The following is a 20828-nucleotide window of genomic DNA, read 5'->3' on the forward strand; positions in this document are numbered from 1 at the left end:
CCCAACTTAGACTATGTGCAAACCACAACATGTAATACAGTCAAAGACAATACCAAACAAACAAATAGGCCTAATGATGCTTTCGCTGTCGCCGTCAAATACAAGGAGGCATATGCAACAGAGTAGCAACACACAATTTGGAATAGCCAATCGCAGAATTTGATTTAACTGGTTTCTGCTTACCTGGTTGTGTGGCCACGATTTCGTTGTTGTCACCCGACTGCGATATCCTCCAGGAAAGAAAAAATGTAAATCCTATTGTGAAAAGTAAAAATGTTCTTCAAAAGAAAAAATATATTTTAATTCCTTTTGCTCGAATCACAGAGGACGGTCACCATGTTGTTGAAGTTTACCGTCTTGGTCTCTACTTCTTGCATGTTCAAAATCCGAGTCAAAGGAATCAAAAACTCCAAAAGCCAAATTAATCTATTTATTTTCTAAAATTACCAAATAACAAAATGACCACCACTGGTAATATCCAGAATACCAGCAATGGCCCATACACAGTAAACACTACAGCTTTCCAGAACTGCAGAGTCTACTACATAAAAATGACAGTTACAACGAAAGCATTACGGAACGTTCCGGAGATCCTAACCTTCTCTCGCGCCCTGACCGATAACAAAAATTAGGACCTACTGAATATCCCATATCTGTTGGTATTTATGGTTTGTGTGTGTATGTGTGTGGTTTATGTGTAAGCAATTACGTGATTTGTTAGTTAACCCAGAATATGCCTAATCTGTGTCGATTGTAAGCTGCTGTCTTCATTTCCGGTGGGCCTTGATTTCATCACTCTAGGTCTTCATGACCTCATCTGTGGACTTCCTGAGTTCTGTAAATTTAATCAAGCAATACACATACAACAGCACATTCTTTTGACATATTTGAGGGTCATTGGCTCTGAAAAGATTGAAATCCAATGTTAGTCGTTTGCCCATTGTCACCTACTCCTGGCCTCCTAAAAAGGATTAAGTCAAATAGTTTCGCTTCTGAGTGACATCACTGTATCCTGTGTCCTAGAAATAATGATACTTCAAGGAGTTTGGTATGGACTTCAGACTTATTCAGAAAATAAGCAATCAGTTAATCAAACATCACATGACAGCTTTCAGCTTGTCTCACAACAATGTTTGATGAGTTCTGTAGGCTCTCCTAAAAGGAATGGGCAATTACTCAACATCTTCATCTCATGATCGTCACATGGGGTCATTGGGCCTACTCAGTGGTTTGAGTGCCCATCAACAAGACACATTTATTTTAATGTTTTTAATCATAACCAAATATTGTAGAATTTCCTGCAAACACAAATGAATACCTGAACAACTTGCTGTAGGACAATGCATTATATTTCAGGACCTCAGAATCTAGCCTATTTTCCAACAAAGTACAGGAGAACGGTAAAACCCTATTATTTAACTCAAGGGGACGTGTAAAATAAGCTTTTTTCCAAAAATGGGACAGTATCACTTTAACTAACGGCAACACATTGGAGTCATCTTGGCCATTGTAGTGTATAAATAAGACTTTGCTGTTGTTGGGTCTGTTGTTATTGCATTATTACTTAATTAAGGTTCTATTGCTATTGCCTTATTACAGGTTTTGAGTGCCGCAGGGTTCCATGTGTTGTCTCTGGACTATAGAGGTTTGTTAAACTCTACTCAACATCATGTTAATACAAAATCACGTCTTTATATCAGCATGATGCCACTCATGCACAGTAATAAAAAAGTATGTGCCTATGTTTTTTAAGTTGCTTCTATATGTTCTGCATTACCTTTAAAGAGGGGAAAAGGCAGGTAAAAGGGACAGTGTCCTTGTTATGAAAAATGCATGGTTGTGTGTACTTAACACCCATACCTACCTCAACGTTTTATGCATTGTATTTTATTGTAGAGTTACTTCTTTGCCTCTTTGTGGTACTTAGATGACAGCTAATAGTGATAGGACTATCAGAGATATCCAGCCAATCATGGCGCACAGAAACATATTGATTTTTCAAATTAAGATCTTACTCTGGATGTGAACAAAATGTACTGTGTTTACAAACCCATTGCCTGATCCGCCTGACTTTGCATGAGTGAATGATAAATATAAATTGCCTCGGTTCTGTTGTTACAGTCAAAATTCAGAATGTTCAACTTTTGACTGTGACGGCATATCCATCACTCAATCTGGTCGCATATGAATGTAACACACAAAAAGAAAACCTGCATTATGTCAACTATTGGCGGCCAGGGCCCATGTGAACAAAGAGTAACAGCGCTGACCTCTGCACAGGGTTTGGAGATTCCTCCGGTGAACCCACTGAGGCAGGCCTGACCACTGACGCCCTCTACCTGTACCAGTGGGTAAAAGCACACAGTGGAAGCAGCCTTGTCATCATGTGGGGACACTCGCTAGGAACAGGGTAGGTGAAATTTACATTACTGTAAATAGGACATTGTGCAAAAAAGTCATTAACCCCTTAGCACAGAACCATTGTTATTAATATCACCAACATTGTAAGGACTGAGGAGCTGTTTCCACATAGCAGGATATTTTTATATGTGGATATTTTTTTCTCCTGGTTACATTAATTTTGGCCTTTCGTTTCCACGTAGCAGATCCAGATATAAAAAAGCAGGCTTTAAAAATATCCTATTCAGGGGGCTGAAACGCATTTGTTACAATGGAGGATTTATTTTTATCCCCATGTTGCGTTTACACCTAAAGAGAAGAAAAAAATACCCTGCTAAAAAAATATCCTGCTACGTGGAAACAGCACCTGGGTCTTAAAGGTGCACTGTGTAAAATTGTGGCCAGAGTGGGTATTGGAAATATACTATTGCCAAATTTGCGCTTTTCATGAATATTAGCTGACTAATAAATCAGTAGTTATTAATATGACCAAAGAACAATACGTTTTGCAGGTAAAAATGTCTATTTCTGGAAATTCAAAATGATGGACAATGGAGAAGATCCTCCTTTTCATGTATGAAAAGCGCAATTTTCCCAGTCAAAATGAATACTTAGAATTTGGTGGTGGTGGCACCGATAACTATTCATGAAAAAGGTAACATTTGTGAATGGGCAGCATGAATTCTGGAAATAAACAACTAAAAATATTACACGATGCACCTTTAATATGTTACTAATGAACCGTAGTAATGACATAACAATGTTATGACGACATTGAATGAAAGTCCCATTTGCATTAAGAGGCTATGGCCGGTGCTCTGTAGTTATTCCCCTGACTCTCAGTCCTTTTTCTGAAATTTTTTCTGACATTTTTCTGACCCCTGTGGTGACTAGACCGAGTAGCTTATCAGCTAGACTGATTTGTTTATCTTCCTGTCTTGACTACTCATTTTGATTAGCTGATTCGGAGCTGGTTGAATCAGATATGCTGCAAGGTTTTCACTGTCTTAAAGGGTAATGTTTAGGTTAAATTTATAACTAAATCTATACAGGATGTTGTCAGAAGAGGTGTTTTGAAACATATATGTGAAATTCACAGTCTGTAACAATGCCAAACTGCAATATTTTCATGAAAATGTATCATTTGAAAGCCACTTCTGAAATGTTGGGCTTCTCGCTGGCAGAGCCTCTATGACGTAGATAGAGGGAGTCCAGCTAAGGTTCTGGTTCAGCTCTCGCTTGTTGATGTAGGCTTACCAACAGTTTTGGTTGTAGTAGCCTATATCTTTCCAATGCTTTCACACGAGAGTGGCATTTTATATGCCTATCTAAAACAGTCTCATAGTAGACCGTTACTAGAAATAGCGACTATTTTAATATCTTTCCCGAAAACGATGCCCGTGGAGTAACGAGACCTTCATGTCCCCCGCCACAATGACTTGCGCCCTCTGTCCATGGTGCTGAAATCGCGGCATTCTGTGAAGCACGTTACAATGTCATGAGGGAATACAGTTATTTGTGTTGTCCATAGTTATACCAACGAAAAAAGTAGGCGGTGATAAATACGCCAGGTCCAAATTACTAAAATAAAAAGTATATTGTAACAGCCTACCAGCTGCCTCCTCAGGAGTGAGAGCGCAGACCCCGTGTGCACTAGGCTACACTTCCCATCTCACCACGCAGCCTCTAACATGGGTTTGAGAGTGTCAGGATCGCAACAACCATGAGCCGAGTGAGCAAGCCAGAAGGAATCGTGAAGTGTGTGCACCATTTCTGAATCGCTGAGATCCAGACACTGATTTGCGCTGTTCCAAATTGAGACAAAACGTGCAAGTCTGTAAACAAATGTTTGCCAAAGTGCACTACTAAAAATAAGACTAATAAGAAAAGATATTCGTTGCATCAGCATGCCAACGTTAGGCTACATTTGCCAAACTAACGTTGATGTGGTCCTGACATTTTGATGAATAGCAATAGCATAATATCTCTACAAAATCGGGAGTGAATTGAATTGAAGTCTCCCAACATGTCTTGTCAATCCATGAGGATACGGAAAATCTAGCACACCACACGCGGAGAAAGCGTTCCTTTGATAGAGGGGATACCTGCGTCTTTGTAAAGTGCTGCGCGCACGTTTGATTGCCGGTTTTACAAATTACGGGGATAAACATGCCAGGTCCAAATTACTAACAGGAAAAGAGGGACGATGACAAAGGGGATGAATCGCCAGGAAGACAGGGATGATCTTTCTCGCAGAGCAATGTTGTCTGCCAGAGCGAGTCTCGCCTGGTTTTGTGTAGGCTATGGTTACGACACGCAATCCACCGCTGGACCAGCTGGCTATCAGCAATCGCCGCAAGAATCAAACCTGTTTCAAATCCTGCTCATCTCTCGTGAGTGTAGGGTAGGCCTACTGCATATAGGTTAGTTATGTAGGCCTGGAGAAAGAGGTTCACTCTCTCCAGCAGTTCAAAACCACCGTCAGGTTATGTTTCGGAAGCATATCGGTTTTTTGTTTTTTTTTCGACAAAAACGAAGCGCCATAAAGTCACAGTCAAGTTTCTAGGCTATAGGCCAGCACAGCAGCGTTAATAAACTCCAAAAAAGTAATGTGACGTACCCTAATAGCCTAATGACAATCTTACTGTGCAAACTGGGGCAATAAAAACAGTCGGTGGTGGTGGTAGTGCGCGATAGCTCTGTGATGGGGAGGGGGATTCTTTTGGCTATCTAGCCTACCCAACTCAGGACTCTGGATCCAACCGAGAATCTCCGCAATGAGGGAAACACATCGAAAATATAAAATTAAATATGCTATATGCACAAATAGAGTTTATATCAATCAGATATTCTATTAGGTTAACAATGTTATTTTGAAACCTAATGAAGTGCCACATAGCCTAATAACGGTCTGGCACACCCTCATGGCGCTGCTGCAGCGCATTGACATGGAGGAAACCTACAAAAAAATATTATTATTTTAAATAGGCCTAATAAAATGGTTCAGACGGTATCTGGTGGATACTGCCACTGTTTAAGGCCATTTAACTTGTTGAAATTTAGCCTATAGGTCTGGAAAGGTGTTACAATATTATAATCTGGCCTATTCTCTGCGGTGCTTAGTATGTCTGTAGAACGCAGCGACTCCCTCTATCTACGTCGGATTCTAAATGTTTGTTTAAAAGAAGCCGCCGTTATTTTTGACAAAGTTTTCTGAAAATGTTGTTTATGCAATAATTCGGTATTTTGACATATATCACATCTATATTTATGTATTGAGGTTCTTAAAATGAGATTTAGTGGTGTTTAACCTGCAAGTTACACTTTGAACCCAGTTGGCGCCTCTGATCGTTATCGGAATGCTGAATGACACTGAATAGACACAAAATTGTATACGTAGTCGTGACGATATTAGTATGCTGTATTAGAATGTATCCATACTATTGAACGTAAGTAGTATCATTATGTATGCATGCATGCATGGTGCACCATCAAGTGATCAAGTATACTTGTTATGTTATAACACTGGCTAACTCGATCAATGTAAATCCATTCCACAGGGTAGCCACTAACACAGCAGTGCGGTTACAAGAGCAAGGTAAACGCCTCCTTTTGTCTGGGTTGCTGTAGTTATTTTTAGCCAATTTCAGTCACGTCAATTTCACAATTTCAGTCACGTCTCACCAGGCTGTTATTTCAGCGCCACATTTCCTTGTTTCTCCACCTGCGGTATTTCGGTGAATTTCCAGAGGAACTGGTTGGACCAGTGTTAATCTGTCTGGTAGTAATCTGTCTCACGTTAAAGAAAATGAAAAGAATGCCGCACACTCTGCTCCATGTTTTATTGGTGAAGCGATGTTTCGGCTGTCTGGCCTTCTTCAAACTTAGGTAAGTTTGAAGAAGGCCAGACGGCCGAAACGTCACTTCAAGTCAGCACCTCAAGAAAGACTTTATTGGTGTGCGATACCTCTTTTTTTCTAAAGTAATCTGTCTCACGTCATCCCCTGAAAGGAGTCAGTGCATTGTGAAAAAAATGTGCGTGATTTGTACTGCTAGGGCATTTTCAAACTTGGACCCCTTCAGCCACTCAAACCTGTGACTCAGTGTTTTCTGCGCAGAATGTGAACACTCCAAATTGTGCCCATAGACCCCTCTGAAGCAAACCGTACTCAGACCTTTGTTAGCAGAGTCTCTGTGTGGTTCGCCATTCTTTGCGTTGTGAACAGAATATACTATGCAAATATGCACTGTACTCTTCGGCCTTTTTTTAATGTATCTCCCTTCACTTGCCATTGGGTTGTAGGAACATAAGATTATGAGACTGTGATTTCTTAAAGAGAGTACCTCTTCAATTTGTCCTTGTCAACAATGCAGTCAGTTGCTTCACTTTTTCTGCTTAGCTTCAAAACCAGATCTTGTCTGACATCAGTGTGAATAGTTTTACTCTCTTTATGTCCTCACTCTATACGAGCCCAGTCGGATGCGAGCAGAATGCTCCCACTGTGCGACACAACAGGCATGTGGGTGAAAGATGTGTTTTTGGGTTCAGGTGTCTAATGCAAATAAATTAATTAGGCCTAGTAATTTGTGGTTGATATGCTGCTGTATTAGACAGTCCACTAAAAGCAAACAAACAAAAAAATCATACAATAGTGACACTGGCTGTTATTGTACTGCCCTGACGTGTGCTACTGCTGAAACCCATGTGCAGTACATGTCAGACACTAACATTTGTTGAAAATCTTTTTTTGAAAACTTTTCCCTAGGAGTCACTGTTGACGGGGTCATTCTAGAAGGGGCGTTCTCAAACATTTGGCAAGCAGGAGCCAGCCATCCATTTGCCTGGGTAGATCTTTGATATTAAAGCATTTTTCATCTAAACATTCAGACTCTGATATACAATGTAATTTCAGTTAAAAGTACAATAGAAATCATTTTGATTTTTCTTATGATTTGTGAGAAAAATACTCATGCTTAAGTAACCTGATGCTTGAACCTTTCTAGTGCTCATAGCTTTGTTTGATACCAGTATTTTTTGTTGAATGTGAACATTAGTAATGTACTATTATGCAATGAATTACTGGATTACTGTTTTGTTTATTATTTTGTATTGTGTAGTTGAATATGTAATTTCAGTTAAAAGTACAATAGAAATCATTTTAATTTTTCTTAGTGATTTGTGAGAGAAATACTCATGCTTGAACCTTTCTGGTGCTCATAGCTTTGTTTGATACCAGTATTTTTTGTTGAATGTGAACATTAGTTGCTGGTTGAACAGGATAGTGCCACTTCAGACAAATACCATTCATATTCCTTTACAGATCTATCGGAAATACCCCTACTTTGAATACTTCTTTTTGGACACGATATCAGACAATGGGATAGTCTTTCCCAATGACGAAAAGTGAGTACATGACATGTGGGACAGGAGTGCCGTACTGTACGGATACTACATCTTTACACACTGATAAGAATATGTACGGATACTACATCTTTACACACTGATAAGAATATGTACGGATACTACATCTTTACACACTGATAAGAATATGTACGGATACTACATCTTTACACACTGATAAGAATATGTACGGATACTACATCTTTACACACTAATAAGAATATGTACGGATACTACATCTTTACACACTGATAAGAATATGTACGGATACTACATCTTTACACACTGATAAGAATATGTACGGATACTACATCTTTACACACTGATAAGAATATGTGCATACTGTACGTATACTACGTCTTTACACACTGATAAGAACAGGAGTGCCGTACTGTACGGATACTACATCTTTACACACTGATAAGAATATGTGCATACTAGTCATGCTGCCTTTTCTTTCGTAGCATGAGGAAGCTGAGGAGCCCTGTCCTCATCCTACACTCTGAAGATGACCACATCATACCATTCCATATGGGCAAGAAGGTGACATTTAATATGTGTGTGTGTGTGTGTGTGTGCATGCGTACGTGCATGCTCGGTCAGTTATTCGTGGAAAGTTTTTCGAACATTCAGAATATTTAATTCCTAGTAATATAAATTGACCTGTCATGTGAAAGTGTGTGTGTGCATGTGTTTTAGTGAGCGTGTATATAAAGTTTTGCAAAGTTGTGGGGGCAGTGATGGGGTCAATCATAGTTGACATATAATAGAATCTGTTGTCTCTCCAAACAGCTGTATGAGATTGCACAACAGTCTCGAAACTCTGAAGATAGTGTCAGAATGGTTCCTTTCGACGGTTCCCATGGATACAAGCACAATGGCCTATACAAGGAGCCTCAGCTGCCTGTCATCATCAAGTATGGAAATACTATTGTATTATTATTATATTTTTATTATATCTTAAAGTGCTGATGACACTGGCGCTGACGTCACAACATGGCGGTTGACCAAGAACCCAGTGGTCTTGCGGTTTGCATTTAAAAAGTTTGATATTGGTGTAACGTTTTTTTTTTTTGGCCGTGTTTATGACACAAATTAAACATGTTTGCCATGTTGTATAGTTTATTTAAGGAATTAAATTGATTCATGTTCGTGTCATCAGCACTTTTATATCAAAGATTCTCTCTGTTTATATCTGTGTTCTTTTCCTATTACCACACACATGCACACGTACACACACACACGCTTTACAGTGGTAATCCTCTTGAACTCCAGAGAGTTGTTTATTTGCAATCTGCCTGTTTTTTTCTGTTTCAGGCAGTTTGTCCAGTCACTGAACATGTGAGAAGATGTGCACCATGGCAACATCATTGATCATTGATGAGTACCATCTTACTGAATGCTTGTTTTTGACTTCCAGATTATTGACTACATGGTTGAGGATTTATTTATAATTGTACAACACAAAATTAAATAAACACATATCTAGATATATCCATTGTAGCAGGCATTTTTATTTCCTCTGGTGCAGGGCATATATACAACAGGGTTACTGCCGGTTTTGTTAGTTTAAGAGTATTGTAAAAAGGTTGATCTAGTTACAGTATTTAAAAATATACATTATGTGTAAATATGGTATTCAGAACCGACTCATTTACTCAAAGTATTGATCATACACTATTTTACACATCCGTGCATGCTGACTTTTGTACAGTCTTTAAGGCCTTGATTACATGTACTGGTATGTGTATTTTTTAAAAACATACCATAGTGCCATAGTGACACGCACCATAGTGACACACATTTTACACGCTTTTTACACATACCCGGATATTTTTTCAAAGATTAAGATCTTTTCCTTTGTTTGTGCCTTTCGTTGACACACAGAGACTTTCCCTCTTACGTCAACACTGCCACTCACAACCTTAAAGTATTTATGACATCTCTCGCCAGCATACTTATGTGGATTCGTCAATGGTGTGAACATAGATATTTTGGAAAATGGAGGGAAGAAAAATGTTTATCAAAATACCTGATCGTGTGTAAACAGCATGTTCGAAATCTCCACAAAACTTTGCTTACGTGAAAAACAATAGGCCCAAACCTATATGTTTACAAAAATATCCATATACATGTCACCAGGGTCTAAACAGTATTTAATGTACAGTACTGGTGTTTCACAGTGCTGTCAAAACTTTGGTGCCTCTGTTAAATAACGACAGTGATTTAAGGTCCTTCACTAGGTGTCCACTCCACTGTAGGTGCCTGACGTTCCAGATCTTGAGCTGATGGGACCAGCTGAGACATTGTACACATCTTTAAGAAAGAAAGACAGGAAGATAAAAAATATTCCAAAGTTTATAATCAACGCTTCGATGGTGCGAGCCTAAATGAGAATTCAGATTTGAGCAATGTAAAATAGTGTTATAGTTTGACAGATGTTAAATGAAATCACAAACAATGCTAAATGGGAATGTTGTATTTTGTGTGGACATCGTTTTAATTTTAACTGAAAGAAAGTCAAGCGTTAAGCATACTTCTCCTCCTCCTTCCCCTGAAGAAATCCAACACAGTTGATGAGCCAGAACTTGGTCCATCACTTGTACTCTAAAGAGTAAAGATGAAGCAGGTTGGTTATGCGGCAGTGGCAAATGGACATGTGAAAAACTTGTGACACGGACTGAAAATGGTGATCCCACAAAATACGGTGTTAATATACGATAATATATTTTGCTTCGTTTTTGCTTTTGTTTCAGCAAGTCATTCATTACTATTATAGTGTTTGGGCCAACTTAAGTGGTTACAGTTTACATGTTCCATGCTGAATGGTAAACTGATAGAAATGAGTAATAAACAAACAAGCAAGCTCACTCTTGTAGGTCCAGACTGAGTACTTCTGGGTTTCAGTTTCAGTGTTCTACTTAATGCCTCCCTTGTCTGTTAGAAGAAAAGAAAAATTAGAGAGTTTTTGAAAAAACCTTTCTGTTGTAGCCAAATTAATAAACAATACAATATACTATTACTATTTGGAAAAGTATATAGCATTAAAATCATTATTTTAAAACTACATATTACCATTTTCAGCACTTACCTTGCTGTCCAATAGGGTTCCAAACACCAAAATGAAAAGGCCCTTAAACATAAACATTGTTTGCAATTACTGTATGTTGCAGCCTACAACTGCATAAATGAACCACTGAAAATAATGTAAGATTTGGTACAATGAAGACCCATTCTGAATCTTAAATGGAAAAGGGACAAAAAACACTAATATGAAACAGGTAGGTCTGTGGATAATGTTGTAAAGTTTTTTTGATGTGACATATTTCACATGAAACTGCATCTTACAAAATGATAAATATGCATTTCATTGTCAACACAATCAGAAATCTTAAAAACCATAAAATAAATGTACCTGTAATGAGTTCAATGCTGCAAAAACAATGTGTAGTCCAACTGCATCTGGTGCAACCATGATGCCGATGCCGAATCCCCAGGTAAGGCCAAAGAGGGGCGTTAGAATGGCCACACATCTCGCGATGACCACAAGGGCATGTTTGTCAGTGTCCTGACGTGTGTTCCCAACACCTCTTTTCAATATTTTGTACAGCACCACAAGCATTATCAGAAAGTTTATGGCTACGATGGTCAATGCTGGAATGACGAAAGCCAGAAGGGCCATGGACTGGTCCCAGTTCAGCCAGCAGATTCTGTTCTGTCTAATGTACTCTCCGCTTCCTGCAGTGGCAGCTATAGTCACCACGGCGATTAGTAGTGGGGCACCATAGCCGATGATGAATGCAAGAGCCATCGTTACTGTTCTAGTCAAGTTGGAGAAAACCATGACAGTGTGATAAAACAACAGAAGAGCAGACACCAGCATCCAGAAGAACAAGGCCAGGTAAAAGAAATGGATGAAAAAGGTGGCTGCTCTGCATGCTCCAATGGAAGTTTCTTCAACACCGGACACAGCCGCCCCAATGATGAACCAAATGTCCGCGATCAGGAGTGACACAGCAACATTTACAACAGAGACATGTCGCATGTAGGAAATATCATTTCCTGTCTGGCTCCTCCATATGATCCCTTCAATTACCAGACAGATGATCAAGCTTGCAATGGATATACCCACACCAATGTACGTGATGAAATCAAGAAGATCTTTTAGTGCTTGAGGAATGAAAGGTGACATGAGAATCGAAAATGATGTTGTGTGGTTGCATTCACAGGTAACAGTGCCATTCAAGTTTGAAGTGAGTTCACATCCAAAAGTGTCCCATGCACCAAGTCCATCAAGTAGGTCAAAGTTCCAGAAGACACACTGAGGAGTCCCTTCTTCCGTTTCATTTATGAGGTCAAAGGTTAATGAGATGTTACTGATTTCAACATTTATTTGCACTAAAATCACAGCCGCATTGATGTTGCTGGGTGTGTCCGTAGAGTTGTCTGTGTCTGTTGAGTTGTTTGTGACGTTGCTTCTGAAGATGTCAGGGTATCTGTATCTGAAGTTGTCAGAGTAGCCGTATCTGAAATTGTCAGAAAAGGTGTCTGTGGAGTTGGAGTCCAATGTACTATTTTCACTGTTCTCACTTCCATTCCTGTCAGGTAGGAAAATGTTTCCAGTAGAAAATGCAACTGTTGTGACAGTGAAGTTTCCTTCCTCTGTGATGGAGATTGTTGCAGAAGAGCCTGCCTGCAGTGTTTCATTAAATGTGGGATTCACAGTTTGGCGTAGTTGGATAACTGCTGTTCCAGTTTCAATAGATATGTCTTTTTGTAGGGATCTGACCATATTTTCAGCGGCTTCCAGCAACGAGCTACTGACTCTCCTTGTTGTGTTGTCCCCATTTAAACTGCCCCACACACGAGAGGTAGCGTTGGACACAATTATAGATGAGGAATTGAAGAAATTCTGGAAAAAAGGGGAAATAAAATCAGGAAAGGGCATGGATAAAAAAAATATTTAAAAGAAATTGGGCACAATTAACACATAAACTATCCTGGTCTTACCACATTCTAGTTCTAAATTCACACAGGGGTTTGTGACCTACAAAAATAATTTAGCCTTGATGTCAAGCCTGCTGAAGTTTAAAATGTTTGGATGCATTTTCATCCAATCACTGATGTCTGGTAACAATGTTTGTAGCAACATTAACAAATTGGGCCAACAACCAATTAGACTACGACTTTCCACCAGCCTCCCCCAGTCCTTTCCGGTGGACTCTGACCTCAAAATGTTTTGTTGTTTAACACGGAGGTGGGTCGGGAGGTAAGAGGGTGGGCGGACGAGGAAAGTAGTTTGTTGGGCAAGTTACGTAAAAACTGTAATGCATTACTGATTACAGATTTACAATATTAGTATATTTAAAATATATAAGGCAATACAGTACTGTTGCATTACTTTAGTTACTTTGGCCAAAAGAACTGTATGCCTAAATATGGATCTGGCAATTTACTGTATTATGGTGTAAATCAAGCTCATGAGTCGTGACTTTTTCACCTCCCATCCAGGAGGTGTTTTTGGCAGCATGCAGACAAAAAACTACCAGGTTTGGGAATAACTTCTTTCTGACCACCACACTGAATACCACTAAAATCCAGGTCATTGTAATGCATTGTTACTTAAGTTATTTAACATTGTAACTAAGTAAATATTACAAATGTTTGCCCTGTAATGCCTTACATTACTGCATTACAGCAAAAAGTAATACATTGCAGTAATTAATTACTTTTTTAATGCATTACTGCCCAACACTGGTTGGGAAATGATAATTATGAAGTAGTTTAAGGAGCGCTGATGCAGTCAGAGGAATTAAGAACAATCAAAAAGCAGCAATGTCAAAGAAAAGCAAATGTGGTACATATTGATTGTAGAATTATCCTAACCTTGGTGACTTAAATATCTGAAATGGACATACCTCTGTGATAGCCACGGTGACAGTGAGATCTTGAGAAACCTGTCCAACATTGCCCAGGATATTTACAATGCTTTTAACATTTCCAGTTGAGTTTGTAATTCGTGCTTCATTACCCACTGTAATGTTAGTTAAGGATTCCACGAATGCTGGTAGCGTAGCTGCAGACAAAGCCTAGAGATACACGAGGGAGTTTGTAACACAATAATATAGTTAATATGTTAATGTATACAACCAGATGCACACATAATATTGTGATATCACCCTTATTTCAGCAGAATGAAAAACATTGTGTATGTTATCTGTTTGTAGACAGACCCAATGCAAAATCAGAAAGAAAATACCTGAGATTCCTCTTCCAGATTGAAGATCAGAAACAAAACACAGTTGTTGTCTGTTTCAACCCATTCGTTTCCCTGACATGTGAATGTCACGTTACCAACTTCATCCTCTGCACAGGGACCCAAAGCTATGTCTCCTAAATTTCCAGATCCATATTCCTGATCATAACATGCAAACACTGAAATACATATAAATAAAATACAAATACATTGTTAACACTTCCAAATAAGGGGCCATAATTAACTGGAAAGTAGCTATAACCTAATACTTTAGTAAGGGTTAATAATCATTACTTAACGCCACATTAGACACATATTCATTGTTATTAATGCATGTGTTAAACCAGCCTGATCTCCAAAAATTCCGTGCTCCTGGACACGGATGTTAAGGACACGAAATCCGTGTCCAGGAGCACGGATTTTGCCAAAATTCCGTGCTCCTGGACACAGAATTGTTTTCCGTGCTCCTGGACACGGAATTGTTTTCCGTGATGGGCACACGGAAGTGCTTTCTATAGGCTATTACCACAGCTCTGTGTTAACTCTATCATTAGAAAATACATACCAAATGCTAATCCTAAACAAAATAATGCTATAGCAATTTAAGTTGTGCCCTGACCAAAACATTCCCTAACCTTAACCTGTCATTAAAGACATATTTTTGAGAAATACCTTTTCCAGTTGGTTGCTAGGCTATCAAATTCATATAATGAATGAAAGAAAACTAGCTGTGCCCAGACCAAAACAATCCCTAACCCTAACCTGTCGGTAAGAAATGTTTTTTTTGAGAAAAGGTATTTGAAATGAGAAAAATCCTGAGAAAACACAACTGTGGAAACATAGAGCTGTGGGAGAATAGAGAGAGCACTTCTGTGTGTCCATCACGGAAAATAATTCCGTGTCCAGGAGCACGTAATTTTGGCAAAATCTGTGTTCCTGGACAAGGATTTTGTGTCCTTAACATCAGTGTCCAGGAGCACGGAATTTTTGGAGATCATGTTGGTGTAAACATTAGTAAGCCGTTACTTAACTATTTTATAACTATTACCTTGTGTTACAAGTTAATAGCATATTATTATTTAACTAATAGATAAGTAAGGGCACAGTTAATAGTTAAGTAGCTATTAGGTCATACTTAACTAAGGACCAAAATTAACACTTACTTAATAGAGAAGCATAACTAATGGATAAATAAATATTGTGGTTTGGGACCCTTATAATAGAGTTGGCTGAGGATAACTAATGGTTAACTAACAGAGAGATATTGGTGTCTGGGACCCTTATAATAGAGTTGGCTGAGCATACCTAATGGTTAATTAGCAGATAGATATTGGTGTTTGGGACCCGTATATTAGAGTTAGCTGAGCATACCTTAAGCAATTTATCTACTATGACATCTAGTTTTCACTCGCTGAAATCACTGTAATAGTGGCAACAGGAGCCATTATATAGCAAGGATTGGACGTACACTTCTCAATGATGGTGGTGGGGTGATGAGATGTATTTTTTTCATATACCACTTATTATAATGGTATTTTAATGGTAAAGACCCTACAATAAATGCAGAACATTATGAAGAGTAGTTTTGAAGTGAAACTAAACCATTCCTTTGTGATAATTAAGTTAATGTTTGAGAATATTAGCTCCAAGAAAGTGCCCGCACCAACTTTGATGTCGTATAACTCCTGAATGACTAAAGCTATGACTACGAAACTTTCTGACTTTTCCTAAAATGAAGTTGGCTACAATGTGATGCCAAAAGATTAGGTTTATCATTTTTGTTGTTGCCATGGCAACGGTTTTCTGACAGGTACGCCTGACCAAAAATCACTGATCTAAGTCTCATCATCATCACTTTTCATATTTTTTTTTACATTTTCATTAGCATCAGACACTTGTGAACATTTGAAGTGGTCTGAAGGACATAATAACCAAAATTGATGTGCATTACAAGTTAGATGGAAAATACATTAAGGTGACATTTTGGGCAATAAAATCAGGAAATAACGTCATAATGATGTCATAATATCCAATAATGACACCAAACTGATGTCATTCATAGATCTTTGGCTGAAGATCACCCCCTCCAAGTTTGGTGGTCATACGCCATTCGGTTCCTAAGTTATGAGGGGGGGGTCAAAAGAGCCCAAACACCATCTGTTAATTACCCATTAGCTATCCTCAACCAACTATATTATAAGGGTCCCAAACCCCAATATGTATGTATTATTTATCCATTAGTTACGCCTTACTTTTGTATAAAGTAACTGTTAATTTTGGTCCTTAGTTAAGTATGAACTAATAGCTACTTAACTATTAACTGTGCCCTAACTTACTGTATCTATTAGTTAAATAATAATATGCTATTAACTTGTAACACAAGGTAATAGTTATATAACAGCTAAATAACTGCTTACTAATATATAACATATGCTTTAATAACAATTGATGTGTCTAATGTGGCGTTAAGTAACAATTATTAACCTTTACTAAAGTATTAGGTTATAGGTACAATACTGTTAATTAAGGCCCCTTATTTGGAAGTGCTACCAATACATTTTATGTAATTCCAACACAGATCCAGTACTTACATGCAGGAAATTAAATCGGAAAGGGAAAAACCTTACCTTCTTCTCTCAAGGTCAATGTTATGGACTTAAAACTGTAAGGAAACACTGCCACGCTTTGTTCTTGTACTTGGCATTTCAGTGTGATTCTCCTCATTACAGGCGTTCGGGGATGTATACAGGCAACCGTTAGGGTTGTCAGGGTCTAAAGTTCAGGATGATATTAGTCTGAGTAGTGTATATCATGAACACAGTGAATATTTGAAAATTCAGTAAGCTTTATGAAGTCTGACTACAGCTCCTTTACTTTGGCAAAAGTCAATGTAGTGATTTTGATCAATATTCGACCAATATTTCTTGGGAAACCATGTCAGTGAAATGGCAGTGTACCAATAACATTTCTTTTGCCAAAGTGTAAATAATTAGAAAATACAAAATGATCTGTTGTCCAAAAAAAATAAAAAATAAAAAATGTTGCAGTAAAAAAAAATCACGCTACTCTATGTTGTTGCGCTGCTTTTAGGTTTAATTACAACACACATTTGCGGAGGTATTGTTTTGATAACCTGTTACAAGATTTATTTCTAATTATTGTTAATTTTTCACCAAAATCTTGCATTGAAGTTTTTATTACAACAGTGATCTACAATGCATTAATAGTGTTCATTACTGAATGACTGAATACAATAAATGATTGAAAAATATATTAGCACAATTTGTTAAATATTTTTACTTCACTGAATACCTAGAGTTGTTTCTGTCTCATCCTCTACCCGTGTCAGCTCAACGTCATAGTCTGGTGTCTTTTCGCAACACTGCAGGTTCACCTCTCTTCCACATTCAACAGTTTTGTCTCCACCTGTTTCAATGACTGGGAAACTCTTAATGGCATTAATGTTGTCAAACTTGATCTGTTTCAATGTGCCTGTCGATGATATGCACTCATAACGTCCTGTAGGGGTGTAAATCAAATATGTATATATTAACATATGAATTCCAATAGCCATAGATTAAAATGGTAACACTTTATTTTAGGGATACATCTATTAGCACTAATACATACAATATTAATGCCTGTGTAAGTAACTTGTAAGGCATGTACTAAGCAAAATAAGACAGTTGTTAAGCATGTATTCACAAATGTCTTGTTCACGCCCAATTAGGGATTTATTACTAATATAACCTTAGTAAGGACCAGTAAGCCTATATTTCTATTTATTAGTAAGTAGTAAGTGCCAGAATACAATGTGTATAAGCTCCCGACACACTGTGTGAACAAACCCTGAACAGTGTGAAAACAGATGCGGAATAAGGGTCCCTATTCTAAAGTGATGCATTGGTCAGCCCAGATGGCTCAGGGCCTCCGCACTACCAAAGTCCCCCTCGTTACCTAGTGCCCCTACAACCTAGCCCCCCGAACTACAAAGTGTAAGGGTATATTAAATGATTAACACCTACTCAGTAAATGAGTAACACCTACTCAGATAAGTCATCTAGTTTTCTCTTTATCATTACAATGTAAGGATGGTAACAGGAGCCTTTATGTAGCAAGGATTGAACGTACACTTGTCAATGGTGGTGGGTTGGTGAGATGTAATTTTTTTCATGTACCACTGAGTTTTAATTGTAAAAACCCCCAAAATAAATGCAGAACATTAGAATAATAGTTTTGAAGCAAAACTAATCTATTCTTTTGTGATAATTAAGTTAATGTTTGAGAACATTAGCTTCAAGAAGTGCAGTGCATGATGGGTACGCAATCTAGGCCAACAGACAACCTACCCAGCTCTGAGCCTACGTTCTTAGCTCCTCCCCTCACTCGTGAAATTTAGATGCTATCCAAACAATTTGCCATGTACGTAACAACAGAAATATTATCATTGCTGCATTGGCCATGCATTGCATTTCTGACTAAGGGCGTACCCATCATGCACTGCACTTCTTGGAGCTAAGTTTCTCAAACATTAACTTATTTATCACAAAGGAATAGCTTAGTTTCGCTTCCAAACTATTACTCATCGTTATATTCTCCATTTATTGTAGGGTTTTTACAATTAAAACTAATTGGTGTATGAAAAAATGACATCTCACCACCCACCGTCATTGAGAAGTTTACGTCCAATCCTTGCTATATAATGCTTCCAATTACTCTCTTGAATATTGAGCACAATAAGTGAGATCTACATATCTAATGAGACTAATGCAGATTCAGAAATATTCTTACACTTTGCTTCCCAGCGGGTAGAGTGGGGGCCCCAGGTAGTGCGGGGGCCCTAAGCCATCTGGGCTGAGCAATGCATCACTTTAGAATAGGGACCCTTATTCCACATCTGTTTTCACACTGTTCAGGGTTTGTTCACACAGTGTACCAGGAGCTTATACACATTGTATTCTGGCCCTTACTGCTTACTCATAAATAGAAATCTAGGTCTACTGTCTGATTTTGCTTAGTACATGCCTTACAAGTTACTTACTAAGGCATTAATATTGTATGTATTAGTGCTAATAGATGTATCCCTAAAATAAAGTGTTACCAGTAAAATGGTGCATGGGAACATAACCTTTCTTTTGAAATGCTATTCAAGGGGTAATAACGTGCATTTTCTGCATTGTGCTTTTACAAGCTTATAAAGCAAACATGGAAACACTGCATTTCTCTACTGAAAATCAAGTGACTGCAGCAGACAGGCACTCAGAGATAACACTCAATAAAAGGGATACATGTGACTGAGAACCAGTTCTCCGATTCGACATTTTACCATTATCAGTGATGTCGATATCCTGGATTGTGATCTCTACTCGGCCTGCAGAGTTTGGAATGGTTTGTCCATTAAATTTCCACTCATTTACACTGGTCTCATCCCCGCAGCTCAATGTCATGTCTTCTCCAGGAAACAAATCTCCGGGACTGTCTCTCATGCTTATCCTCTCTGTGGAAAATTAAACTGGATTAAAGTTCCGCTTTGCAATTTTAGTAGTTTATTTCCATAATGGGCGGTATAAATTCTAATATAATAAAATGTCAGAACACACTATTAAGCAAAACACTGAAACTAGTTACTTGTAGTTAAACACAATGTGTGTGTAAGTCTTGTATAATCAGGTCACTTACCAGTTATCGCAAAAGGATTGTTAGGAATTCGGTATTCTTTATTCCTGAGGTTGTTTATGATGCCATCCCTTACATTCTCAAGTTTGATATTTGACACAACAGAGCAATCTGCAATCACACTACCAGACCTGTTATGACAGAAGGACAATTATATTTCAGTTATCTCAAACCAAGATGTATTTATTTTGTTCTCTTAGAATAGATTAAGGGTTATTGCAAAGTATGCACATTATGGATGTGCAAATGGTATGGAAAAACAGTTACAACTGATATTACACAAACAATAAAAAGTAGCATACCTGAAATCAGTCACACGTGCTGTATCGACTTTGAAGTAGATGTTTATCTACAGCAAGTGATATTTAAATGTATTAAATAATCATAGAAAAGCACATTTCTTTCTGTATTCTAAATTTCTTTCTCTGGTTTCTGAAAGTAGTTTTTAAAGTAATATTTAAAGTAACTTTAAAAGTACTTTAAGTAGTATGAAAAAAATATTTAAGTACTTTTTAAAAGATACTCACTGCCTCTTCAATGTCTCGTTTATATTCTTTGTACAACTCGGATGTTTCATCATCGAGTCGAGAGTCAAAATTGGCTACTGAAACGGTCAAAGAGAATGTAGTGGTGGTTTCTGCAGATGTGGAAAAGAATGAAAAGAGGCATTAGGGACATACTATGTCTACTTGATGCATTTTATAACAAGCAAAACATGATGAGTCTTGACCATCAACCAGTCATAAGTCAAAATCTGATCGATGGTTATCCTTTCGATTACTGCTCCCAACTATGGTATGTCAACATACCTGCTGGAGTTGTTGTTGTTGTTGTTGTTGTTGGTGGTGGTGTTGTGGTTGGTGGTGTTGTGGTTGTGGTGGTTGTTGGTGTTGGTGGTGGTGGTGGTGGTGTTGTTGTTGTTGTTGGTGGTAGTGTTGGTGGTGGTGTTGTTTTTATTGTAGGTGGTGGCGGTGTTGTTGATAGTGTTGTGTTGGGTGGTGGTGTCGTCATGGTGGCTGGTGTTGTAGACGGCGGTGTGGTAGGTGTGGCTACTGCTGTTGAAAGAAGAGATGGACAACGGTCAGTTAGGGTCCA

The 20828-nt window shown here is 38.2% G+C and overlaps 2 protein-coding genes and 1 long non-coding RNA gene across 3 annotated transcripts in view; 1 reads left to right on the forward strand and 2 right to left on the reverse strand.

Moving 5' to 3' along the window:
* Positions 1-9295, forward strand: part of LOC134469239 (lysophosphatidylserine lipase ABHD12-like) — a 25639-nt gene extending 16344 nt beyond the window's left edge. Inside the window, exons 7-13 of the mRNA XM_063223386.1 lie at positions 2281-2410; positions 5961-5998; positions 7167-7246; positions 7722-7804; positions 8266-8344; positions 8594-8718; positions 9119-9295. Of these exons, the coding sequence (XP_063079456.1) occupies positions 2281-2410; positions 5961-5998; positions 7167-7246; positions 7722-7804; positions 8266-8344; positions 8594-8718; positions 9119-9146 (563 nt within the window). The 3' untranslated portion in view covers positions 9147-9295. The remainder of the gene's footprint in view (positions 1-2280; positions 2411-5960; positions 5999-7166; positions 7247-7721; positions 7805-8265; positions 8345-8593; positions 8719-9118) is intronic.
* Positions 9296-9309: 14 nt separating this feature from the next.
* Positions 9310-16781, reverse strand: LOC134468196 (adhesion G-protein coupled receptor F1-like). The gene is made up of 8 exons (XM_063222135.1): positions 16685-16781; positions 14061-14236; positions 13720-13890; positions 11217-12713; positions 10893-10934; positions 10673-10738; positions 10339-10408; positions 9310-10117 (listed from the first exon to the last, which is right to left on the reverse strand). Exons 1-8 carry the CDS (start codon positions 16779-16781, stop codon positions 10041-10043), a joined length of 2196 nt encoding a protein of 731 aa, XP_063078205.1. The 3' UTR covers positions 9310-10040.
* A 2998-nt stretch (positions 16782-19779) lies between these two features.
* On the reverse strand, positions 19780-20609 carry LOC134469241 (uncharacterized). The gene is made up of 4 exons (XR_010038951.1): positions 20543-20609; positions 20261-20370; positions 20036-20082; positions 19780-19864 (listed from the first exon to the last, which is right to left on the reverse strand). It is a non-coding gene; the product is annotated as an uncharacterized LOC134469241 (long non-coding RNA).
* Between the last annotated feature and the right edge of the window lie 219 nt (positions 20610-20828).

The sequence above is a fragment of the Engraulis encrasicolus genome, chromosome 18, assembly GCF_034702125.1.
Source record: "Engraulis encrasicolus isolate BLACKSEA-1 chromosome 18, IST_EnEncr_1.0, whole genome shotgun sequence".
Classification (NCBI taxonomy): domain Eukaryota; kingdom Metazoa; phylum Chordata; class Actinopteri; order Clupeiformes; family Engraulidae; genus Engraulis; species Engraulis encrasicolus.

Excerpts from the sequence above, each read along its gene's own strand:
- LOC134468196 (XM_063222135.1), bottom strand. The coding sequence starts at position 16,781 with ATGAGGAGAATCACACTGAAATGCCAAGTACAAGAACAAAGCGTGGCA. Across the intron at positions 12,714-13,719 it reads TCACCGTGGCTATCACAGAG|AATTTCTTCAATTCCTCATC; the intron begins GTATGTCCATTT and ends CCTTTTTTCCAG. Across the intron at positions 10,935-11,216 it reads CAGCATTGAACTCATTACAG|GGCCTTTTCATTTTGGTGTT; the intron begins GTACATTTATTT and ends TTTATGTTTAAG.